Source organism: Macrobrachium rosenbergii, chromosome 6, assembly GCF_040412425.1.
Source record: "Macrobrachium rosenbergii isolate ZJJX-2024 chromosome 6, ASM4041242v1, whole genome shotgun sequence".
Taxonomy (NCBI): domain Eukaryota; kingdom Metazoa; phylum Arthropoda; class Malacostraca; order Decapoda; family Palaemonidae; genus Macrobrachium; species Macrobrachium rosenbergii.
This window is the reverse complement of record NC_089746.1, coordinates 335,187-357,677: the sequence shown is the minus strand read 5'-3', so window position 1 is coordinate 357,677 and position 22,491 is coordinate 335,187. Positions and strand designations below refer to the sequence as shown.

General features: G+C 40.6%; 1 protein-coding gene across 1 annotated transcript in view; it reads left to right on the top strand.

Annotated features, from left to right (window-relative positions):
• Nucleotides 1-22,491, top strand: part of PGAP2 (Post-GPI attachment to proteins 2) — a 254,282-nt gene that overhangs the window by 170,434 nt on the left and 61,357 nt on the right. Inside the window, exon 4 of the mRNA XM_067104744.1 lies at nt 6,693-6,823. Within this exon, the coding sequence (XP_066960845.1) occupies nt 6,693-6,823 (131 nt within the window). The remainder of the gene's footprint in view (nt 1-6,692; nt 6,824-22,491) is intronic.

Here is a 22,491-nt window from a genome sequence, read left to right as displayed (position 1 = left end):
TAACTCTGCTGAAAATCTCAGAATTTCTTTAGTCACCTTGTCATAATTTTCGCACCGTTTGCTATTAGGCTTTACATAAAGTGTTATACATGAAAATGTGCACAATTCCATGTAAAATACAACAAAAAATAACTCATGGTTGTAGCTTTTATCAGTTTTGAAATATTTTCATATAAATCATGATAAATAGAAAAAATTTGACCTTCGGTCAACTTTAACTCGACCGAAATGGTCGAAAACTGCAATTGTAAGCTAAAACACTTACAGTCTAGTAATATTCAATCAATTACCTTCATTTTGCAACAAACAGGAAGTCTCTAGCACAATATTTTAATTTATGGTGAATTTTAGAAAAAAAAACTTGTATTTACGTCCGCACGTTATGAATTCATGCATCATGTTGTGATAATATTTTCTCTGTGTTGCTTTGATCGTTTTACAATTTGTTGTATACCAAAATCATCGTAATTTAGTGTACAATACAACGAAAAAAAAAACTCATTAGCTTTAACCGTTTTGCTCACAGCTCGATTTGTATACAATTATGTATGAAATTTTTTTTTTTGCACTGTCATATATTCCAGTATTTATATATGATAATATTTTTTTCATTTCTGATGGTTGCATACTAAACTTCAGGCAATGACAAAAAAAGGAGCCAAAAATGAACTCTTAATCTTAAAAACTAAGCGTACTGTGATTTAAAAAAAAAAAAAATTTCCGCTTCAGCGCTACCTCCCGAACGCTGCCGGCATACGACAGACACTTTTGTAAATAGAGGTTCGGCGTTTAAGGGTTAGATATAAAGATTGGACACAGGAGTAATGGAGGGCTGTACTTTGGACTGATGAGAGCATGTTTCTCATCAGTGACACGAAGGAGAAACATGTAAGGGTGCCGAAAGGGGCCAATAGATCAGAACCCCAGTGCTCAGCTCGTACCGTGAAACACCCAGCTTCTCCCATGGTATGGGGGAGTTTTGCTTTTGGTGGTAAAGGGAAGCTTATCATTCCTACCTGAAGGTCAGACAGTTACTAAGGAGGTGTATTTAAGTCATTAAAGAAAAATTTGGCCAAGTGTTTCGCTGAAACTGAGGCAGAGTTTCTTCAGCAAGATGGTGCATCTTGCCATACTGTAAAAGTTGTAAAGAAGTGGCTTGCTGATAGCGAAATTGATTACATTGAGGACTGGCCAGGTAACTCACCAGACATCAATCTAATTGAGAACCTTTTAGCTATGATAAAAGGAAAGTTGCGTAACAAGGACACTTCCGCAGTAGAGAAATCGGCAACAGAACTGTGCCTCGCCTGGGAGAACAAAGACCCCTCAATCTTGGAAAACCTTGTTGATGATGCCTCTAAACGTTTGAGAGATCCGAAAGCAAAAGGGAGATCCCTTAAACAAATAATTGAATGTTTGTATATTATTCACTCTTAATATCATTTTGTTTTATGAATCTTTTCCTGAAAAAATAAATGCTTACATTTGGTTTAACATGTTTTATTATGAATTGCAACTTTCACCTTTCTTTGACTATATATATATATATATATATATATATATATATATATATATATATATATATATATATATATATATATATATATATATATATATATATATATAAAATATATATATATATAATATAAATCTATATTTTATGTATATATACATATGTATATATAAATATTTATATAATTATGTATATATATATAATATATATAAATTCCCTGTGTGCATATATATATATATATATTATATATATATATATATATATATATATATATATATATATATATATATATATGTGTGTGTGTGTGTGTGTGTGTATATATATATATATATATATATATATATATATATATATATATATATATATATATATACATATATATATATATATATATATATATATATATATATATATATATATATATATATATATATATATATATATATATATAGTATATATATATATATAATATATATATATACATATATATATACAGGCAGTTAAGCCGGAACGCTGATTCCGTTTTTTTCAAAAATCAGTAAAGAAAAACTGTACTTTTAAAGCTTTGGGTGTATTGAAAATGATGTAAACTGCATTTTTATTGAGTTTTTCTTAAAAAAAACTCCAAATTTTGATTATTCTGCCATTTTGGAGCCATATTTCTTCCGTCGGAGCAGCGTATGACGTGTCGTAACGAAAGAACATGCGTCGTAAACCGGGAAATAATTTGTGATGAATATATTTGAAAAGCGTCGTAAGCTTGGAACATCGTAAGCTCGGAACGTAGTAATAATATTACGGACCCATAATGAAACCGGGGACTGCCTGTATATATATATATATATATATATATATATATATATATATATATATATATATATATATATATATATATATATATATATATATATATATATATATATATATATATATATATATATATATATATATATATATATATATATATATATATATATATATATATATATATGAAAACGCATCATTTTCAATGCACCCATATATACATATATACATATCTTATATTTCTGACGAATTTTATTTATATATATAGATATATATATACACATATACCTATCTACATGTATATAGATATATATTATAGGTGTTTATATATATAAATTAGAGCCCCCTCCACAGAACAAATGGAAAGTTATGAAGTTTTCTCTATAGCCTATCTCCAAGTACATTATTTTAAGTTTCTATTAAGCTATTTTTCATTTTACGTTTCTTGTATTTTCACACGGGGTGATAGAGTTAGATACAGCCATGGCTAATGACTCTGAGGAAATCAGATGGATTGACTGAATCCGGGCTGTAACCTTCAGAGAGGCCAGGGATGCTGGTGCATCCTTCATTTCATGTTCCTGGATAGCTAAATACATTAAAAGAGATGAATCCTTTGTTAAAAGAAACTGGAGCAAAAATCCATATGACTGTCATTGCGAAAAGAGTGAGAATCTTGGAAGGCCTGAAGTCCTTTCTCAGGAGTCAAAAGACATCGTAGCTGAGGCAGCGGGTAGACCAAGAAAGTCTTTACATAAATTGGCGCTTGAGCTAGAACCAAAAAAGGGGAAAGAAGAGAAGTTATAGTGCTGTATATCGTGAGTTGAAAAAATCTGGTATCAAGCCATTTCATGTTATCAGCAAGCCCAACATCACTCAGCAACAGAGAGAAGACCGTGCATGGTTTTGTGGTTCATTTCTTAAAGATTGGGATGAAGCTGACTTTCTCAGTGTTGCCGCATCAGATGAATTCTTCATTTACACAATCAGGAAGCCAAATCATAAAAATGACATCATTTGGGCTGCAAAGTTGGATGATATCAGCGATGACGTGCTCTATCGCCAACTTGTGAAATTTCCTGAATGTTTGGGAATTTTTCTGTTTCACAGCCAAACAGTTAATGTGGATCATCAAAGAAAAAGGACAGTCATGGAATGGCGAATACTTCAGAGAAACTGTGCTTACTGGTGGAGTATTTCCTTTCCTCAAAGTTCCTGAAAATGTGTTATCTATTGAAGAAGTCACATTTTTGCATGATAAGGCACCATGTTTCAAGGCTCTTCAGACACAGGAGCTGCTTTGAAACAGTGGTATCGATTTCTTCTCATCAAGCGAATTTCCAGGTAGCTCCCCTGACCTTAATGCGTGTGAAAACATTGTTAGTATCTTAAAGGATCATGTTGAAGTGCGCACAGTGAACTATGATGGTATACCGAGCCTTGACGACCTGCGAAGAGAGGTGACCAAAGTGCTGAGGGAAATGGAGTTTGAGTCTCAGCATTTTTGCGATTTGTTGAAATCAAACCCCTCAAGAATGCAGGCTGTGGTACAGGCAGATGGAGGCCACACAAAATATTAAATACTCAGAGAGAAACTTAAATAAATACCTGTTCTGAATTACTTTTGTTTTTGTCCATATCAGTTTTAGTTTATGCTGTAGAGGACGGGCTCTAATTTGAAACACCCTGTATATATGTATATATATATATATATATATATATATATATATATATATATATATATATTATATATTATATATATATATATATATATATATATATATATATATATATATATATATATATATTATATATATATATATATATATATATATATATATATATAATATATATATATATATATATATATATATAGAGCTGTGGACTATATATATACTAGGCCTGAGTTCGAGTCTCTATATATGATGAATATAGTTAGAGGAATTTATTTATATATGATAGATATTCATTATCTATATATAATCTTGTTGGGATTCCACGGTAGAGCTGTGGTCCCATTGCTAACTAACCAATTGGTCTCTAGTTGATGAAAATAAGTTTATTTCTGGTGATAGATATTCATTTCTCTCTAGGAGAGCTGTTAATCAGCTCAGTGGTCTGGTAAAACTAAGGTATACTTATTTAATATAAGTATATATATATATATATATAGGAGAGCTGTTAATCAGCTCAGTGGTTATATATATAAAACTATTATATACTTATTTATATATATATATATATATATATATATATATATATATATATATATATATATATATATATATATATATATATATATGTGTGTGTGTGTGTGTGTGTATAACTGAATCACGAAAAATATGGAACGTGATGAACATATAAATAAAGATAAAATCCACTTTAAGGAAACGGAAACCTGGGACAGATTTATGTTATCCTTCGCATATACTAGATATTTGTTATAACAAAGCCCACAAAAAGTTTTATAGTGAAAGTAACATGAAGAAAGAAACCCCTAAGAACATTCTTAGCTTGCCTTATTTTAGTGGTTTTGAAAACATAAAATCATTGTTAAAACCTTTTAATGTAAACTCGTTTTTTCTTATAATAACACACTCAAAAGAATGTTAATAAAAATAGCCCTAAAGAAAAAACAACAACATAATATATAAAATTCCATGTTTGGATTGCCCTCTTTTATATTGGCCAATCTAGCTAAAGATTTAGATGTACGTATTAAGCAACATAAGTATTCAGTCAAAACTGGACAAGCATCCAATGCTATATTCATTCATTTAAGTGAAAACTCTCACAGGATAAATTGGACTGAAAGTTCAGTGATTGCCAGATCGAAAGATTTCTCTTCAAGAAATCTATTGGAGTCCGCTATTATCCAGCTTACTTCTAGTTGTAATTTTAATCTTAGCCCTGGCATGTATTATTTGGACCCCTGTATTAGAAAAATGTTCAAGAATGACCTAAAAGATAAAATCACTGACTTAATTACAAGGTAGCTACTTGATATATATTTTCTGTATATCCGTATGTTTAATATAATTTTTTTTTTAAATGTTCATCTTGCAAAAAGTTATTGTTTACAAAAAAAAAAAAAGAATTATTGTGTTGTACTAAAAATTTTTAGGTGGTCAGTCACGAACCTGTATAATCTTTTAATTGTCCTGTCCCTGCTCCTGAACGGTTGATCTTAATCCTTTGTAAAAACCTCTTAAGTATTTAATCCTGTTTTGGCAGTTGTACTAATTCTTCAATTGTGTTGGATTCCAGGTATATATGTTTCCTTTATAATCCCTTCTGTCATTTATATGAGCTTTCTTTGTAAAACATACTTTTATATTCCTTCAGTCTGCTAAGTAAAGGACTAGTGTCGAAAAGGCCTCGTAGCACTCCAGTGTTTCCGTTTCCTTGGATTTTATCTTTATATATATATATATACATATATATATATATATATATATATATATATATATATATATATATATATATATATATATATGCATGCATGCAGAGTATGTATAATATATATATATATATATATATATATATATATATATATATATATATATATATATATATACATGCATATATATGTATATATATATATATATATATATATATTTATATGTATATATATCTTCTTCTTCCTTTTAACGTGCCTTTTTCCCATTTTCTATAGGGGGTAAGCACGATGCCTTCTTTTTACGAAGGACTTTGATTTGGCATTGGGTGGCAAATACGTTCTAAAACATAGAGACATAATAACTAAGAGTTGTGTTAGTCCAAATAAAAAACTCTGTTTGTTCATGGAAAAGCATTTCAGAACAAAGAGAAAGCAACGTAGAATAAAGAATCTATTAAAAAGAGGTTGAGAAGACTTCTAAAAATAGATCGGTCGGAAGGGGAGAGAGACAGAAATTCTCTTCCAACTCTCTATTTTTAAGTCAACCACTTATTTCTTTTTTTAAGGGTAATGTATTAAGCTAATTTTCAAATTAAATTACGGTAACTTTAATTTCATTTAAAAGTTAGCTTAATAATTTTTCAACATGATTAGGGTCATATTTAGTGTTTAAATTTTAGAAATATGCATTTAATATCATTTTTAGAGACCGTGCCAAACTTTTGCGAAAATTCGCCTTGTGCGAGGGGTTCTGGAACCTAACTTCGTGTAAGTTCGGGGTATGACTGTATAGAAATAACTAATTTTAACATGAAAATTAATATAATTTTTGAGAATTGGTATTGAATTACTGTATTAGGAGTGTATTGCCAATGTAGAGTCTGTTGGTATTTTATTTGTTGAGCTTAAGCATTCCTAAAAAGCTTAAACTTAATCAAACTTGACCCCTTTCTTTCAAAATATTTTCATTTTCAGATATACACAAATTTTTTTTTATTGTCTTCATGGTGTGTAGTGAGCTATACATGGTGATAACATACCTCTTGTTAAAATATAACAAGATCAGACTGTCATCGCCTCTAGAACGTATTGCATATTTAAAGAAGGTATGCTTATAGTTTATTTTTCTCTTAGTTGTGTTTTTAGTTGTTGGAAATACTGTGTACATAGTAAGTTATTGAAATGATATTTGAATCAGACAAACCATTGCTTTGCATTTATTGAAGGAAAAAGATTCTGAACTGCTAGGTGGCAAGAGTGATCCTTATAATATGATTAACACCTTGGATCTGTCTTCCCCCATCAATATTAAAGCTTCAGTTACTACAAACAGGTGTTGTAGTGTATACTAGAACAAGAGTACAGTATCACTGTTTTCAAGATAATCTAATCTCTTGGTCCTCATGAGGGTAACATTCCCAGCCTTATTCTGCTGCAAATATCAGAATTTTTGCCAATGCTAGAATAACCTACAGTAACATTTTCTAGCCTATAAGTGCAATATTTACTTTTACCTACACTAGTATTCACAAGTAATAAGCTGAAAATTATAAAAATCTTGTGTCAATTTCATCTTGACACTTCCTAAATAGCAGTTTAGAGATTGCGTGTGGCTTGTTGGCAGCAGGGCATGTGCTCCTCTTGCCATGTCATTAGAGGTAAGTAACCAACTTGCTTGCTCAAGTGTATTTTTACTGTCAACAAGATTTGTTGTTATGTAAGATATCTATAGCTTTTATTGTCCCTTCTCCCTTATTTTAATAGTTTTCTCTTCTTTTCATGCGGTTGTAGATACAGTCATACCTTGGTTAAAGGACATAATCCATTCCAGAAGACTCCTTTAACTGAACTGCCCTTAAATTTTTCCAATAAGAAATAATGGTAACTGAATTTTCCTTTTCAGGCCTCCAAAAAAGCAACAAATAAAAGTATTTTAACTCAGATATAACTGGCTTAGTTTGCAAAAATTTTACAAAAAGTAAATAGATGAAACAAATGCAGATTTGTTCGCACTTTACCTGTAATTGGAAAATTGATGGCCTATATGGTAAGCGGTGTGGAAGGTTAAACTATAAAAACAGCAGGCAGCAGTGCTTCTAGGGTTGTTTCTTTTTTCTGTTTCTATTGCTTCTTTTTGAGATTCCTTCCCTCTTCCTTTTAAGAAGGCAGTTCCTTAGATGCCTGATGCTGCTGCATCTGAAGGTCTTATAGTTGTTTTTTGGTGGTGATCTCATCATTGTGGTCCACTAACTCCTCCACACCATCAACACTGACCTACATGCCCATGGTTATCCCCAGAGACACAATATCCCCCACAACAGGCTCAGCCTCAAAGCTCTCAAAGTCCTGTCTGTTACAGCATCTGGTCACAATTTCCTCTAGACAGAGTGCATGGTCCTGTGAGAGACATCCCCCAGGCATTGTCTATGAGGCTTTGCAATGGAGGATGTTGAAATTGTTCTTCCATAATTCAAGATCTTAGGGTCTGCGCTGTGTCAGAAGTAACTTAGAAGCACCTCTGGTATAAAGTTTCTTGACATTAGAGATGACCTGTTGGTCCATGGGCTGGATGAAAGGAGTCTTGTTAGGGGGCAAGAACCTCAAACTTGCAAACTCCCACAGTGAATTGACCTCCAAGTCTGGAGGATGAACAGCAGCATTGTCCAGCACAAAAATGGCCTTTGAGGCACTTGTTTCTCCTCAAGGTATTTCTTAGCCACCCACTTCATTCACCCACTGAGTAAATACTTTGGTTACTCAAGCCTCCACATGGCATTTATTTTTAATTACATTATTCTTTGAAACCCTTGGGTTTCTGAGTGGTAGACAAGCTAGGGCTTCAGTTTTATGTCCCCAACAGCATTCCTGTAGGGCAAAAAGTTGGCCTGTCCTCCATTGGCTTGTGCCATGGTAGTGACTTCTCTGTTTAGCATTTTCTTCTAAAAAAAAGACTGTCTCATCACAAGTAGCACTTGTTGGGGAACAGAAACTTCAGCCTTTAAATAAGGTTTGAACTCTTTAATATATTTCTTGGCAGCACCTTTGTCACAACTGGCAGTCTCCCATGCCTCACTGCACTATATGCCACTTATCTTCTTGAATTTCTCAAACCACCCATGACTGGCTTTCAACTCATGAGTGCTACTTTTACATTATTAGTCTTTGTTTCAGTGGTTGTTTTCGAGAGATCAGCAAGTAATTGTCTTGCCTTTTCACAGAAGATTGCCTGAGAAACACTAATCAGGCTAACTGTTTTTCATTTATCCAAATTGACAGTTTCTCAATTATTTGTTATCGTCACTTTCTCGTGCTTTTATATGGAAAAATAAAGTCTGTAGAAGTATGTACTGTATATAGCAATATTCATACGTACTACTGCAGACTTTATTTTTCAGTTTCTCAACTGTTATGTTTTAGCTGGTTGTCTCTGTCTGTCCGTTGCCTGAGCAGAAGTCTGTTCATGGAGGTGAGTTTTCCTTGGACATAAAACACCCTTTAACTGAATTGTCCAATAGTCAAGATGTATTAAACGTTGAATGGATGTGGTTTTATTACAGTATCATTAATGGATTTCTAATATCTTCAATTGTCACTGCATTTCATTATTGACTAGTGCCTTGCTGCGGATATGCTCTCCTGCCTTCTTTTATCTCGTTGAGTGGAAAGTTACAAGTGTTGTTTTTGAGTGTTATTTTCTAATATTTACCTGAAGTAAAGTACTTTCATTATGAAGTTACAGTTACACTGTCAGTTGTGATTTTATTTCTTAACATCTTTTCTCCCCCGCTGCTTATAGCTGAAGTCATTAAAGGGATTTTTAAATTTACACAATTTAATTAATTTCAGAGGGAAGCTCTAACTGGTTGTTAAAAGTTTTTAGACAATTTTTAAAATTTTTATTAGAAAACTCTCATGTATACATTTTTAATTTTATAATTTTATATGTAAATGACTTACCAAGCAATTACGTAGCCAACAGCTTCCTACCACAACAGACCCAAAATTCAAATTTGGCGGTGGCGCCACCATCGTTAATGTACGTGACAGGGTCCCACCCACTATCGGGACTGACAGGTACAACTCAACGGTAAACATCAATTTGTTTTCTGCTGGCTCCCAATCAACATCGGTGGTTTTTGGGCAGTACCTTTCGTCATTTGTTGGATATTGGTGACATTCTCAGATTTTGTGTGGCCTTTTTTGCAATTAGTGAATTGTTAGGTTTGTTTAGCAATTTTTTCACTATTTGCCATGTCAGATTCTAGTTCTTCTAGCGTTCGGTTCTATACCAAGGAATGTAAAACTAGATTAAGTAAGATTACATATGATTCTAATGCCAAGTGTATTAAATGTAGATTGTAATGGGGAGATTACTTGTCAGGAATGTCAGGATTGGGATGCACAGCAGTGGAACGTTTATCGGTCCCATTCTGATAAACTTGATAAAGATAGGAAGAGGAAGGCTGCTCTTAGAGTGGAGCAGAGCGCTAGCTTAGAGGCTACTCCTTTGCCTTCAGTGGCTGAGGGTACTGCTGTTTCTTCTCCACTTATCCCTTCAGTTTCTCCCATCTTGAGTCCTCTTATTGATTTATCACATACTCCTTTACCATCTTCCCATGCTTCTGGTCCCAACACCATCGCCAGTCTTGAATCTAGGGTTGTTAGAAGTTAGAGTTCTTGGCCAGTACGGTCACGAATCTAGGTTTATCATTTAAGGCTTTTGTTGATAAAGCTTCTGTTCCAGATGTTTGTGCTACCAATGTCAGTGTTCCCAGTGCTAGTAAAGTGCAGAGTGAGAGTGTTGTGTTTTCTGAGGAGGCAGCTGTCTGTCCTACCAGTACTCTTAGATGAAGGTCTCTGTCCCGCTCCCCCACACCGGGGAGAAGACACACTGGAGGTCGAAGGGAGGCTGGCAGGGTTTGCCCATGGGTAGTTGTCCCCTACGTTGAGCCTGTTGCACATTCCCAGGTGTCGACTGAGCGCCACTGGAGAGGTGTCTCTTCCATTGCACATCGTATGTCTGACTCGGAAGATTTGTCATCGGATGGAAGGCGTCCTCCTGTTAAGAGGCTTAAGGAAGTCAGTATTAGTCCTCAACCTTCTTGAAGTTTTGATGATCCACCTCCTTTGTCGACTCAGATTCAGCAGTCAGCCTGGAACAGTCTGGAATCTCTTGACTCTGAAGATCGCCTGGTCTTGGTTCATAAGCACTCTCATAATAAGCGCTTGCCGCCTCAGCCCAAGCGCTCTCGCACTCCTGAGCACTTGCCTTCTCCCAAGTGCTTGGTGCCAGCTGCTCAGTCTCAGGCTCGTGCACCTGCTTGTTTGGCACCAATTTCCGCTTGCCCAGCGCCAACTTTAGACCCACTCAACTCCTAAGCGCCCGGCGCCATTGTTGCTTCTCCCTCTTTTGTTGCCTCAGGAGGATTCATCTTTGGCCCCGATTAAGCACCAACTGGATGATTTGATGACCTTCTTGAAGAAGAAGACGGTACCTAAGTCCAAGGAGTTAGTTCTCTCTCCTATTTCGTCAGAGGAGGAAGAAGCGGACCATGATTTCGGCGCCTCCTCGGTTTATTCGAGTCTCCTCAGGTTCCTGTTAATGAACTTCCCAGACTTCTTCCAGCCCGCTCCTCCGGATTCTCCTGCCCCTATGTTTTTGATGAGGAAGCAATCCTCTGACTCTTGCCTTCCTAAGCTTGTCCTCTCCTCTTCTTCGAAGAGAGCGTTGAAAGAGGTCGATGAGTGGTTGACTTCAAAGAGGGTCACTGGCAAGGCTTCTTTTTCTTTTCCTCCTTCAAAGCTTCTAAAGAGGAGGTACAGGTTTTATGCCACTTGGGAAGCTCCTTTTCTGGGGGTTTCTGCCTCCTCCCAGGGGGACTTCTCAGATTGGTTGGCGAAAGTCTTCTTCTCATCTCCCGAACTGGATCATCTAGTGCGAAATATCTTCAAGGTTTTGGAGATTTTTAGTTTCCTTGATTGGACAATGGGGGCCTTGGTACAGAAAATTGAAGACTGTCCAGCCCTAGCAGAAGACTTTGCGTCGGACTGGCTTAATGTTCTGTCTTGTGCAGACAAGGCAGTGAGGGACAGTTTGGCTGAAATTACACCGTTATATGCGATGGACTTGTAGAAGAAGCGGGAGCTATGGTGCTCCTTTGCTACCAAAGGTGTGACCACCATCCAGAAGTCAGTTCTTTTGTTTGCTCCGTTTGACAAGTCTTACCTCTTTCCCCAGGACACTGTTAAAGAAGTTCTTTCTGCTCTGCAGAAAAAATCGACTCATGATCTTCTGGCCCAGTCGTTGAAGCATCCCAGGGTAGCTCCTGCAATTGTTTCCAAGACATTTTCACCTCTGCAGCCTCAGCCCTTTCATGGAGGAAGACCCAGAACCGAGTCCAGACTTCGCTCAAACCTTCGTCCACCAGCGAAGTCATTTAAGAAGTCCACGGCCAAACTGGCCACCAGCAAATGAGACCTGTGTCCTTTGTGTGCCAGTAGGTGCCAGGTTGCATCTTTTTTGGGAGGAATGGCATTGCAAGGGTGAACCTTGCGTAGTGTGGGTTCTGAAGACAGGCTATTCCATTCCTTTCAAACAGAAACCTCCGCTTTCAAAGTCGCCGATCACCTTGACAGCTTACTCGGCAGGGTCCGAGAAGTTTTCAGCCCTCGCTCAAGAGGTGGATCCTCTCCTTCGCAAAGGAGCGGTGGAGTAAGTTGTAGACCAGTCGTCGGAAGGGTTCTACAACAGGCATTTCATCGTCCCCAAGGCTTCTGGGGGCTGGAGACCCATTCTGGATGTCAGTGCTCTAAACTTGTTTGTGGCGAAAACCAAGTTCCATGTGGAGACAAATCGGTCTGTCATGTCCTCTCTCCATCAGGACAACTGGATGGTCACCCTGGACATGCAGGATGCATATTTTCATGTCCCCACCCACTCGGACTCGAGGAAGTTCCTGAGGTTCGTCTTTTGGGGCCAGGTTCTCCAGTTTCAGGAGCTGTGCTTCGGACTGGTCACAGACCCACAGTTTTTACCCGAATCCTTGCTCCCCTTGGCAAGTGGCTTCATCTTCTCAGGATCAACTTGTCCTTATACCTGGACTGTTGGCTTCTCCGCTCTCTGTCAGAGGAGCAGTGCACGAAGGACTTACAAAGGACCCTTTGCCTAACAAAGGAGGTAGGCATCTTGATAAATGTATAGAAGTCCCAAATGACTCTGTCTCAGAGCATTCTTTATTTGGGGATGACTCTGAACTCTTGAGTTTTTCGGGGTTTTCTCCCCCCCCCAAGAGGCTCGAGTCTTGTCTCCGGACAGTACAGGAGTTTCTCAGTCTCGACCTGTTCTGCTCTGCAGTGGATGAGCCTTCTCAGAACCCTGGCCTCAGTAGAATCTTTTGTGAGGTTGGGCAGACTTCACATGAGACCCCTGCAATACTTCCTGAAGGCAGATTGGTGCAGGAAGACTCAGTCAGACTCCGTATTCTTCCCAGTCACGTTGGAGATCAAGGGGGATCTCCAATGGTGGTTATCCGAGGAGAGACTTCAAGAAGGACTCTATCCTTTTCCTCCGAACCCTAGCCTAGAATTCTACTCTGACGCCTCAGACGTAGGGTGGGGAGCCCTGTTAGGGAGTCAGAAGGTGTCAGTGACGTGGACCGAAGTTCAGACATCACTGCATATAAATGTCAGGGAGTTGAAAGCCATTCATCTGGGCCTTCAGGCTTTTTCTCCACTCGTATCGGGGAAAATAGTTGCGACTTACTCAAACACCACCACAGCTCTGTCCTATGTTCGCGAGCAGGTTAAAGTTAAGTATACCTTAGTTTTACCAGACCACTGAGCTGATTAACAGCTCTCCTAGGGCTGGCCCGAAGGATTAGACTTATTTTACGTGGCTAAGCAACGGGACCTACAGCTTATTGTGGAATCCAAACCACATTATTGCGAGAAATGAATTTCTATCACCAGAAATTAATTCCTCTAACTCTTCATCAGCCGGCCGCGGGAATTGAACTCCGGCCCATCGAATGACAGTCTGAAGCTCAACCGACTTGGCCAACAAAGGGCTTAGCGAGCAGGGGGGCACCCACTCTTTCACTCTCTGTGAGGCATCCAAAGACCTTCTTCTATGGGCAGAGCAGAATCAAGTCAAGCTGCTCCTCGCCGTGCAAAAATTAAACACCCACTTCTGCAGGGTTTCTCGAGAATTTCGTGTGTCTGTGAAAAATCGCGTATGCCCATTAGTTAGGTTCCAGTGAAAGCCTGTGTGTGTGTGAATTAGCAAGAACTCGAATCGTGTAAGATCAGTATTACTGTATGTATATATATATATATATATATATATATATATATATATATATATATATATATATATATATATATATATATATATATATATATTTTTATAAATAATGTCTTTTACTGTAATATCACAATGTAAGAAGGCCCATAAAACACTATTTGAACATTGCAACCATATATTTCGAGCACTTCCTTTTGTGCCCCTGTTCACTGGTAAAATATGGACAGATGAAATGTTACAGGAGTATATATACAAAGCATATGTAGGTGTGGCATTAAGTCTTCGATGGTATGCAGGTGAATGTTCTCAAGAAGAAGGAAAAATAAACAATTCCCTAGTGGTTTTTGGCCTCATTAACTCCTGTTTTGCAATTCTTCTGGTGGTTGTGTTTCCTGGAGCACCTATTCGAGAAGAGGTTTAAGGATTAACCCGTCAGTTTCATCCGCTTTCCAATGTCCTCCTGACAAGTTCATATTGTTGGTTTGATTGATGATAGCAGATTCCAGCATCTTTCTTTTGTACAGACAGCTGCTTTTGAAAACCAGCTCCGCCCCACTCCAATTTATGGAATGCCTCTATCCCTGATATGTAGAAAAATCCCTGAACTCTCTAAAGCATACCGTACTGATCTTTTGTGCTCTGTTAATCTTTGCGAGAGGGACCTGCCCGTCTCTCCCATGTAAATCTCATTACAATTGCTGCACGGAATCTTGTAAACTCCGGCTGCTCCCCCTTTTTTATTTAAGTACAGTATATGTTAATAAGCGAGCTCCCGATGGATTTGGGATAATGGAAGATAAAAGGATTGTTAGACCTGAGTTGTTCTGTGGCTTTTTGGATGTTTTTGTCATACGGAAGCTTTATTTTGTTGTTAAAATCTATTTGTCTGTTATGAGTGGGACCTTTGTAGTATATTTAATGTGTGGTGGGTAGAGCAGTTGCGTTAGAATTCAACACAATCCGTCAACATCTAACGCAATTGCTCTACCCACCACACGTTATCGAGAAGGCTATTAACAAAGTGAATAAAATATACTACGAAAGTCCCACTCATAACAGACAAATAGATTTTCTTCAACAAATATATATATATATATATATATATATATATATATATATATATATATATATATATATATATATATATATATATATATATATATATATTTCTGAGTCCAGTCCCGTGTCCAGCCGGTGAAATTCCATTACAGCACGAATTTCTAGGTATAAAATGCTAGATATACCAGAGAAAAAGAGCTTTCAGGAAAGCTGGGTTACTGCCCAGTCGGAGCAGCATCTTCTAGGGAAGGCATTCGGTGCTCAGGAAGGGTGAGTGAAATACCACTACAGGAAACATGCTCGAAAGATCTCTCCTTATCAAAACCCCCGAACAGGCGTTGAGCCGTTACAGCCCCTACACTCCAGCACACCTGCCGGAATGGCGACACCAGCGCCACCTATATTCCATTTTCTAGCGCGTGATAATTATCTTTCGTTTTGTGTGCTCGTGCCTTTTGTGGAATTTTCCCAATTTCATCATGTCATCAGAGCAGCTTTACTTATCTCCAGTTAAGTACTATGTTATGAGGTTTTTCGTTTGTTATTTGGCTGTTTGATCTCATTTTATACTATATATTGCATGAGATCTTAGTATGTTTTCCCTGGCGTCCCCGCCAGCCATGTCGACCACTGAAGGCGACCCATCAGTTTCCCTGCTGTTGGAGTTGTCTCATTGTCTGTTATAGTTATATATATTTTGCCTGGTTCTCCTCTGGCGGGTTTCCTGCGGTGGCACCCCTTTTGATAGTGGCACTTCTAAACATAGCAGTGGCCTATATAGGCCCTTTGGTGATACTTGCATCAGGTTCCCCACTCCAGGGTAGGTTCCCTTTTATTTTAGTCTGTATTAGGCTGTATTATTTTTCTTGGCGATGATGCTCTCGGTTTCATTATTTTTTTATCTTTACCTCCCAGTGGTGGCGGCAGCCTTAGATCAACAGTTGCCTCGGGAGTAGGCTACGCACCTATTGAGCATTTTATTTCATATTTTGGTGTGATGGTTTTTGAGTGGGTAGGTTATTGCTTCCATCTTGCGCCTCGGTGTGAAGTCCATCAGGTTGAGAAGAATTTTGTTGCTGCTTTCCTCGAGTCGTTTTTGGTGGCAAGTGAGCCCCTTAGTTCTCTTCCTTCCCTTAGAGGGGAATAGAGTTCTTTGGATGTGTCTCCTCTAGGCTATTCGCCTTCTTGCCCCCTCTCCTCGTTCAGTTGGTTCGGCACAAAATTTCTCTCCTTATTTGGTTCCTCCTTGCCTCCCCCCTCCGTACTCCTGCCCTTTTTCTAACTGTATTGGGCTGGGTCCCTGATAGGCTGTGCCTAGGCAGAGGCCAGACATCGAAACTTAATTAGCTCCTTTCCTAGTAGTAGGGCCACCTCCTATCCACAGTTCCCAGTTCATTCTTGGGTGAGTCATGTAGTGCAGTTGAATGGGTTATGTTTCCCCGTTTCCTGTTTAGTAGCCTACCTTTCTCCCCTACTCCACCACTCCCCCCTCAGCTTTGCTCTGCTGCGTGCGGGTGAGCTAGATAGGCGTTTTCTCCGGGATTCAGGGACTTCTCTATTTGGTGGGGATTGCCTCCCTCCATCAGTCCTCGCATCGCTGTGTTTGGGTTAGTGATTCGTTCCTCGTAGCTCAAGCGTGCTTTCGGTACTTTATCCCGCTTTCCTCCGCCCGTCCGGTCACTGTTGGGTTATTATTTTTGCTCCGGTTTACGTTAAAGAATCGAGCATCTCGGCACCTTGTTTCTCTGGAGGGGTAGTAGTGAAGAGTTGTTATTTATATAAAGGAGCGGATCCCTCCGGTCTCAGTGTTTCTACCTTACCATCATTAGTTTATGTTTTTTATGATATCGTATTTAAATATACATATTTTTGTTATCTTGGTCTCTCCTTAGTTTTGCTCGCCTGAGTCTGGTTCGCCCGGGGGTTCCGCGTTGAAATTACAGGCAATCCCGGCGGCCCGAGTTCCTGTTGTCCTCACTCCTTCCATTCCCAGGTATTCCGGAGATTCTAGTAGTCTTGCCTGCCACTCGGTGTATTTTAGAGGCTTATTGGCCTAGTTTATTAAAAGGTATTTCTTCTCCACGGGTATTCCGGCTGCAGTTGAAAATTCCCAGCCTTTCCAACGTAGATGGCAGAGTGGTAGGTTCATGTTTAAGATTTTCACTTACAGACTGTTAGCTGAGGCGGGGTGTACTGCGTCACTGCAGCAACCTTGCAGTCCGTGGTATGCCCGGGACCACGCTGGTTTGCGGTCCGACTTGTGACCTGGTAGTCTGGCACCCCGATGGTTGTGAGGTTTGTTTCGCCTTGTGTAATAACCAGGATGAGTCGATGGTGACAATCTTCCTCCGTTTTATCTCCTCATTTTGAATTTTGTATATGGTTTCGGACTGTTTTTCACCCTTAGCGCTAATTCTTGCTTTCTTTCAGGCGGACGAGTCCTCTAAGAAGTCGGCCTTGGAGATCTCTCGGGCCTGGGTGGCTAGGTTTGGAAGAATGTTCCTCGGGGAAGCCCCTCGTCCTCGGCGCAAAGTTGAAGGACCTGCTCTATCGGCGCACGAGTGGCGGCCGCAGTGCCAGAAGATCTTGCCACCCCCATCATCCAGCAGATCCGGGATGCGACCCAGCCACCCCAAGTGGATATTCTTTATTCAGAAGTGTCAGAGGACGTCGCCGCCTTGAACTTAGACCTCGAACCAATGGCTATTGAACAGGACCAGGGGGTAAGTAGTGAGGTAGGTGAGGTAGTTGAGGCGGGCGCCCTTTTCGATTCCCCAGCTTCTTCATTGTCTTCTTTTTCAGGTTTTGGGAAGTCTTCCTCCTTGGGTGATAGGGCTCCATCAGCTATCCCCAAGTTGAAGTTGAGAACTTCATGGAAGACTGAGGCTACAGTCCTCGTCCTCCAAGAAAGCATCGCCTTTCCCCCCGTCGAAGGCTAAGGTCTCAGCACCTGTAGCCTCCGGGAGCAAGTCTAGTTCCTCCGGCAAAGGCGCGAGTAAGAGGGCATCAAGATCAAGCCCTCCTCGCCAACCTGCCTTTGTGCGGAGACTACTAGAAGAAATGTTCAAAGGTTCTCCGAGACACAATAATAGGATTTAATCAAATGTCGAAAGTTTGCCCACATGCGACAATAAGATCTAGGAGAAGTTTGCTACTTATGACAACATGCTGGCGGAATGAAGAACCCACCCCAGCTGAACCAGTATGTCATTCCTGATGCGGGCGGAACTCGCCTTTCGATCCTGGCAACCCCTTGGCGTTTACGCCCTCCGGGCCATCAACATGATGGCAAACTGACCATTGAAGGTCTTGGCTTGCGAGGCGGTTGGAGGTTGGAGTTCTTCCCCGCCCGATCTTTGCCCGTATCCAGGTTTATTAAGGTTGACAGAGGAAGCTTGGATACGTTCGGATGGGTTCCCAGAGACTGTCATCATCCCCAGGGACCAGCTCAGTCGTCTCTCCTCGCCTCTGGCAGCGGAGGCAGGCAGACAACACAAAGTTGACTCCTTTCAAGGGCAGCTTTACTATGTTTGCCCTGGAATAACACGACTCCTGTTTAAACAAATTAAGCCTGGCTACGGCCCAGGCGTGCTTTGGCGGTAATCCGTTACCTGGCCTAGGAAACAGGCCTTCCCTGGTGTTCCCGGGAAGTGACGAGTTCTGGATGGATGCTCCGTCCACCTTCACGGTCGGGAAATTGGAGACCCCCTCTGTGCTTCCTCACAGTTTAGCGAGGAACTCCCCAAGCTGCCGGAATCTTTGCTAAAGGCGGAGTTTGATGCCCGGACTAAGCTAGCCCGGTCCTTGAACTCGTCTGCCTCACAAACCACTGCCAGAGAGTCTCCTGCGCCAGGCAGGCCCTTTTCCAGGTCTTAGCTAAGTCCCTGTTAGCTGGCTTTCCAGTCTGACCTATTTGAATTCATCATGCCCAGCCAGACTGGAATGTGGGAAATTCGTCTTACATAGCGCTTTATCCGTCCGCAATTTCTTTCAGCTCGTAAAGAGCTCGATCTGGGGACCTAACCTCTTCCCAGAAGAAGAGGTTACGAACGTTATGTCGGAGGCTACAAGGGCCAACCAGAGTCTGCGCTCTCGCTGGGGCATCCCCACCTACAAACGCAAGACCCCTGAATCTGGCATAAAGGCCTGAGACGGTAGTTCCAAGCCGTCCCCCAGTCTCGGCTTGTGGCACAGCCCTCCACTTCGCTCCTCCCCCCAACAATGTGCTGGCCCATGGCTCATTCCTTGCTGCGCCCTCGTGTGTTTACTTCACCAGCTTACAACCCACCTACGAGGGCCGGGGTTACTTTCCACGGCCTTAACAGAATTGCAAGGGAAGAGGCAGGAGCCTCTCACAGAGGAAGCGAACACCACCCCAAGGAAAACCTGGACGTGGTAGAGGGAACAAACCCACTCCCTCCCACTGAGAAAACACAGGTAGGTGGTCGCCTCTATTGGTTCAGGGACCAATGGACCTTCAGCCCTTGGGCACACAGTATAGTGTCCAAAGGTCTGGGTTGGAGTTGGATCAAGGAACCTCCTCCTCCGAACAAGTTTTACCAGCCACCCTCATCAATCCTACGGGATTATGTGGCAGGAGTACTTTCAACAAACGAGCAATAAAGAGAAAGTAAACACCTAAAATTTCAAGGCAGGTTATTCACAGTTCCCAAAAAGACTCCAGATCAGCAAAGTGATCTGGATCTATACGCGTCTAAATCTCTACATAAAATCGCGACAAAATTTCGCATGCTTACAATAAGCTCGGAATACGGACTCTACTTCGCGATGGGCACCGTCACACCTCCGCTCACGATCTTTCAGACGCTTGCTATCGCGGCTCCGATTGCGCGGAACTTCTCTCAGTTCCTCGGTTTTCAGACCGAGAATCACCGAGCCTGCTCGTTCAAAGGTCATGCCCGCCGGCCTAAACATTACTTGGGGTATTCACCAAGCTGGCCGGACACAGTAGTTCAACAACTCCGGTCGAGGATATCCTAACCCAGCGTACCTGGGCGATTGGATAATTTAGGCACCAACAGTTCTGGAGTGTCAAGGAGCTACGACCATAGTCATCAACTTCCTAGGTCATTTAGGTTTTCAACTGAACAGACAAAGTCCGCCTGACTCGGAGTCCCGGTTTCAGTGGCTGGGCCTGCAGTGGGATTTATGCTGCTCACACGTTATCCCTCCCACCTCCCAAGAAAGGAGATAGCATCTCTCACCAGAGAAAATTTCTCAAAAATCAATTGGCATCCTGCACGATCACAAAGAAAAGGGTCCTTGGGTCCCTTCAGTTGCCTCTTGACAGACTGCTCTTAAGCGAAACTCAAAGACATAAACAGAGGTGTGGCGAATTAAGGCCAATGTCAGCTCAGAACAAGGTCTCCTCCATCCCTCGAATCTTGAAAACAAGACTGCGGCCTTGGACCTCAGTCAAGGGCCTCTCCAAGTCAGTTCCGCTTCAGTTTCCCCCTCCGGCACTAGTTGTCCACACAGACGCTTCCCTAAGCGGCTGGGGATATTCCCCAAAACAAAAAGTACAGGGAGCGTGGTCCACAATGTTTCAGCAGTTCCATATAAACACCCACAGGAAGCTATGGCGGTCTTTCTGACTTTAAAGAAAATCAGCCCCCAACCGGTTCATATCAGGTTGGCGATGTGGACAAGCGCGGTGGTAGTTCATTGCATCAACAGGAGCGGCTCCAAATCAGGTCGAGTAAACCAAGTAATGGTTGCTATACTACTCCCTGGCGAACAAACTTTGGCACAGCACCTGTCAGCCACCCACACTTGAAGTGGACGTAGTGGCCTTCCCTGTCCAGAGTGACTCCGTTAGGCAGGTGGTCCTGAACCACGGAATCTTTCGAATGGATTTGCTGCCAGTTCCTGGTCTCCAAAAGTGGATCTGTTCGCGACAAAGCAACTTCAAGCTCCTATGCTTGAGCTTTAACCTGGACCCTCAGGCATACGCCACGGATGCAATGACAATAGATTGGAACAAATGGGAGAAAATTTACCTATTCCCTCCAATAAATTTACTGTTGAAAGTATTACACAAACTCAGGACATTCAAAGGTCAACTAACCTAGTAGCCTTCTACTGGCTGAAGAGCAATTGGTTCCCTCTTCTTCCAGGAACTGGGACTGCAGAGGTCTTGAGTTCCCAAGCCCACACTGGCCAGACAGTACAAACCAAGACCTGTCAGCTTCCTCAAGAATTCAAGACATCACCTAGTTTTATGGACTTTATAAAATTCGCAGCCCAAAAAGGCAAACATTGACTTCCTGTCAACACTCTATTTCTTGAGTCAGATAAAAGAGATTCTACTCTTAGACAATATGATTCAGCAGTCAAAAAAATTAGCCTCCTTCCTAAAGCATCTGAAGCCAAAGGTTATGACGACTAATTTAGGAGTCTCTTTCTTTCTAGATCACTGTTTGAAAGGCCTTGCTCCAGCCACTATTACACAACCAAGTCAGCCTGAAAGAAAGTATTCCTGTACAGCTTTAAATCGACCTTACAGATTCCTATTTTTCATCTTCCATCCCCAGAGCATGCGCTAGTCACAGGACCCATGTACGCCGCATTCCGTTCGTGGTTTCTCAATGGCGTCCTTAAGTTAGCATCAGAGATAGATGCTTTCAGTATCTTATCAGGATCTGTTAAGGAAAGCCTTATTTCTGATTAAGCTTGGCCTCAGGTGCACAGAATCTCAAGGCTGTCGAAAGCTCTCACTAGGGGTGATCATTTTGTGAACTTCCTCCCTTCCGCAGAGAAGGTCCTCCTTTCCCCTGATCCTAAATTCTCCAGCCAGAAACGAAGACCCACAAGACAGGTGAATATCCTTGGAAGGTGGTGCCCCTTCCGCAAGACCCAGTCTTTATGTCAGTTCCTTACACTTAAATCTTACCTTTTAGAACTCCACAGAGTAAATTCGGGTCCTCTTTATCAGGAGAAAGGTGGTACTCTATCACTGAATGGTATAAGACAACAAATTCTGTATTTTTATTAAACAAGCCAGCCCAGATTCAGTTCCTAAGGTTCATGATGTTGAGCAGTTGCTACTTCCATTAATTACTTTCATAATATGGATTTCTCAGAGTTGACTAAATATACGGGTTGGAAATCACCTCTAGTGTTTAAACGCCACTATTTAAAATCGCTCGAAGCCCTGAAATTTTCTACCATAGCTGTGGGAAGTGTCATCTCCCCACCTTAACCAATCATATCTGCTCCTCCTTTCCCCCCCGCCCGCCTGCCTCATTTAGCCTTCTCTGTATCCTCCTGGTTGATTATACCTCACTGCCTTGCTCCTCATATTGATATAATTTGTCTCTGTTGAGTGGAAACTGTAATCTGACATGTTACCATAGTGTTTTCTTGTCATAGGGTACTAGGCGGTTTATTTTG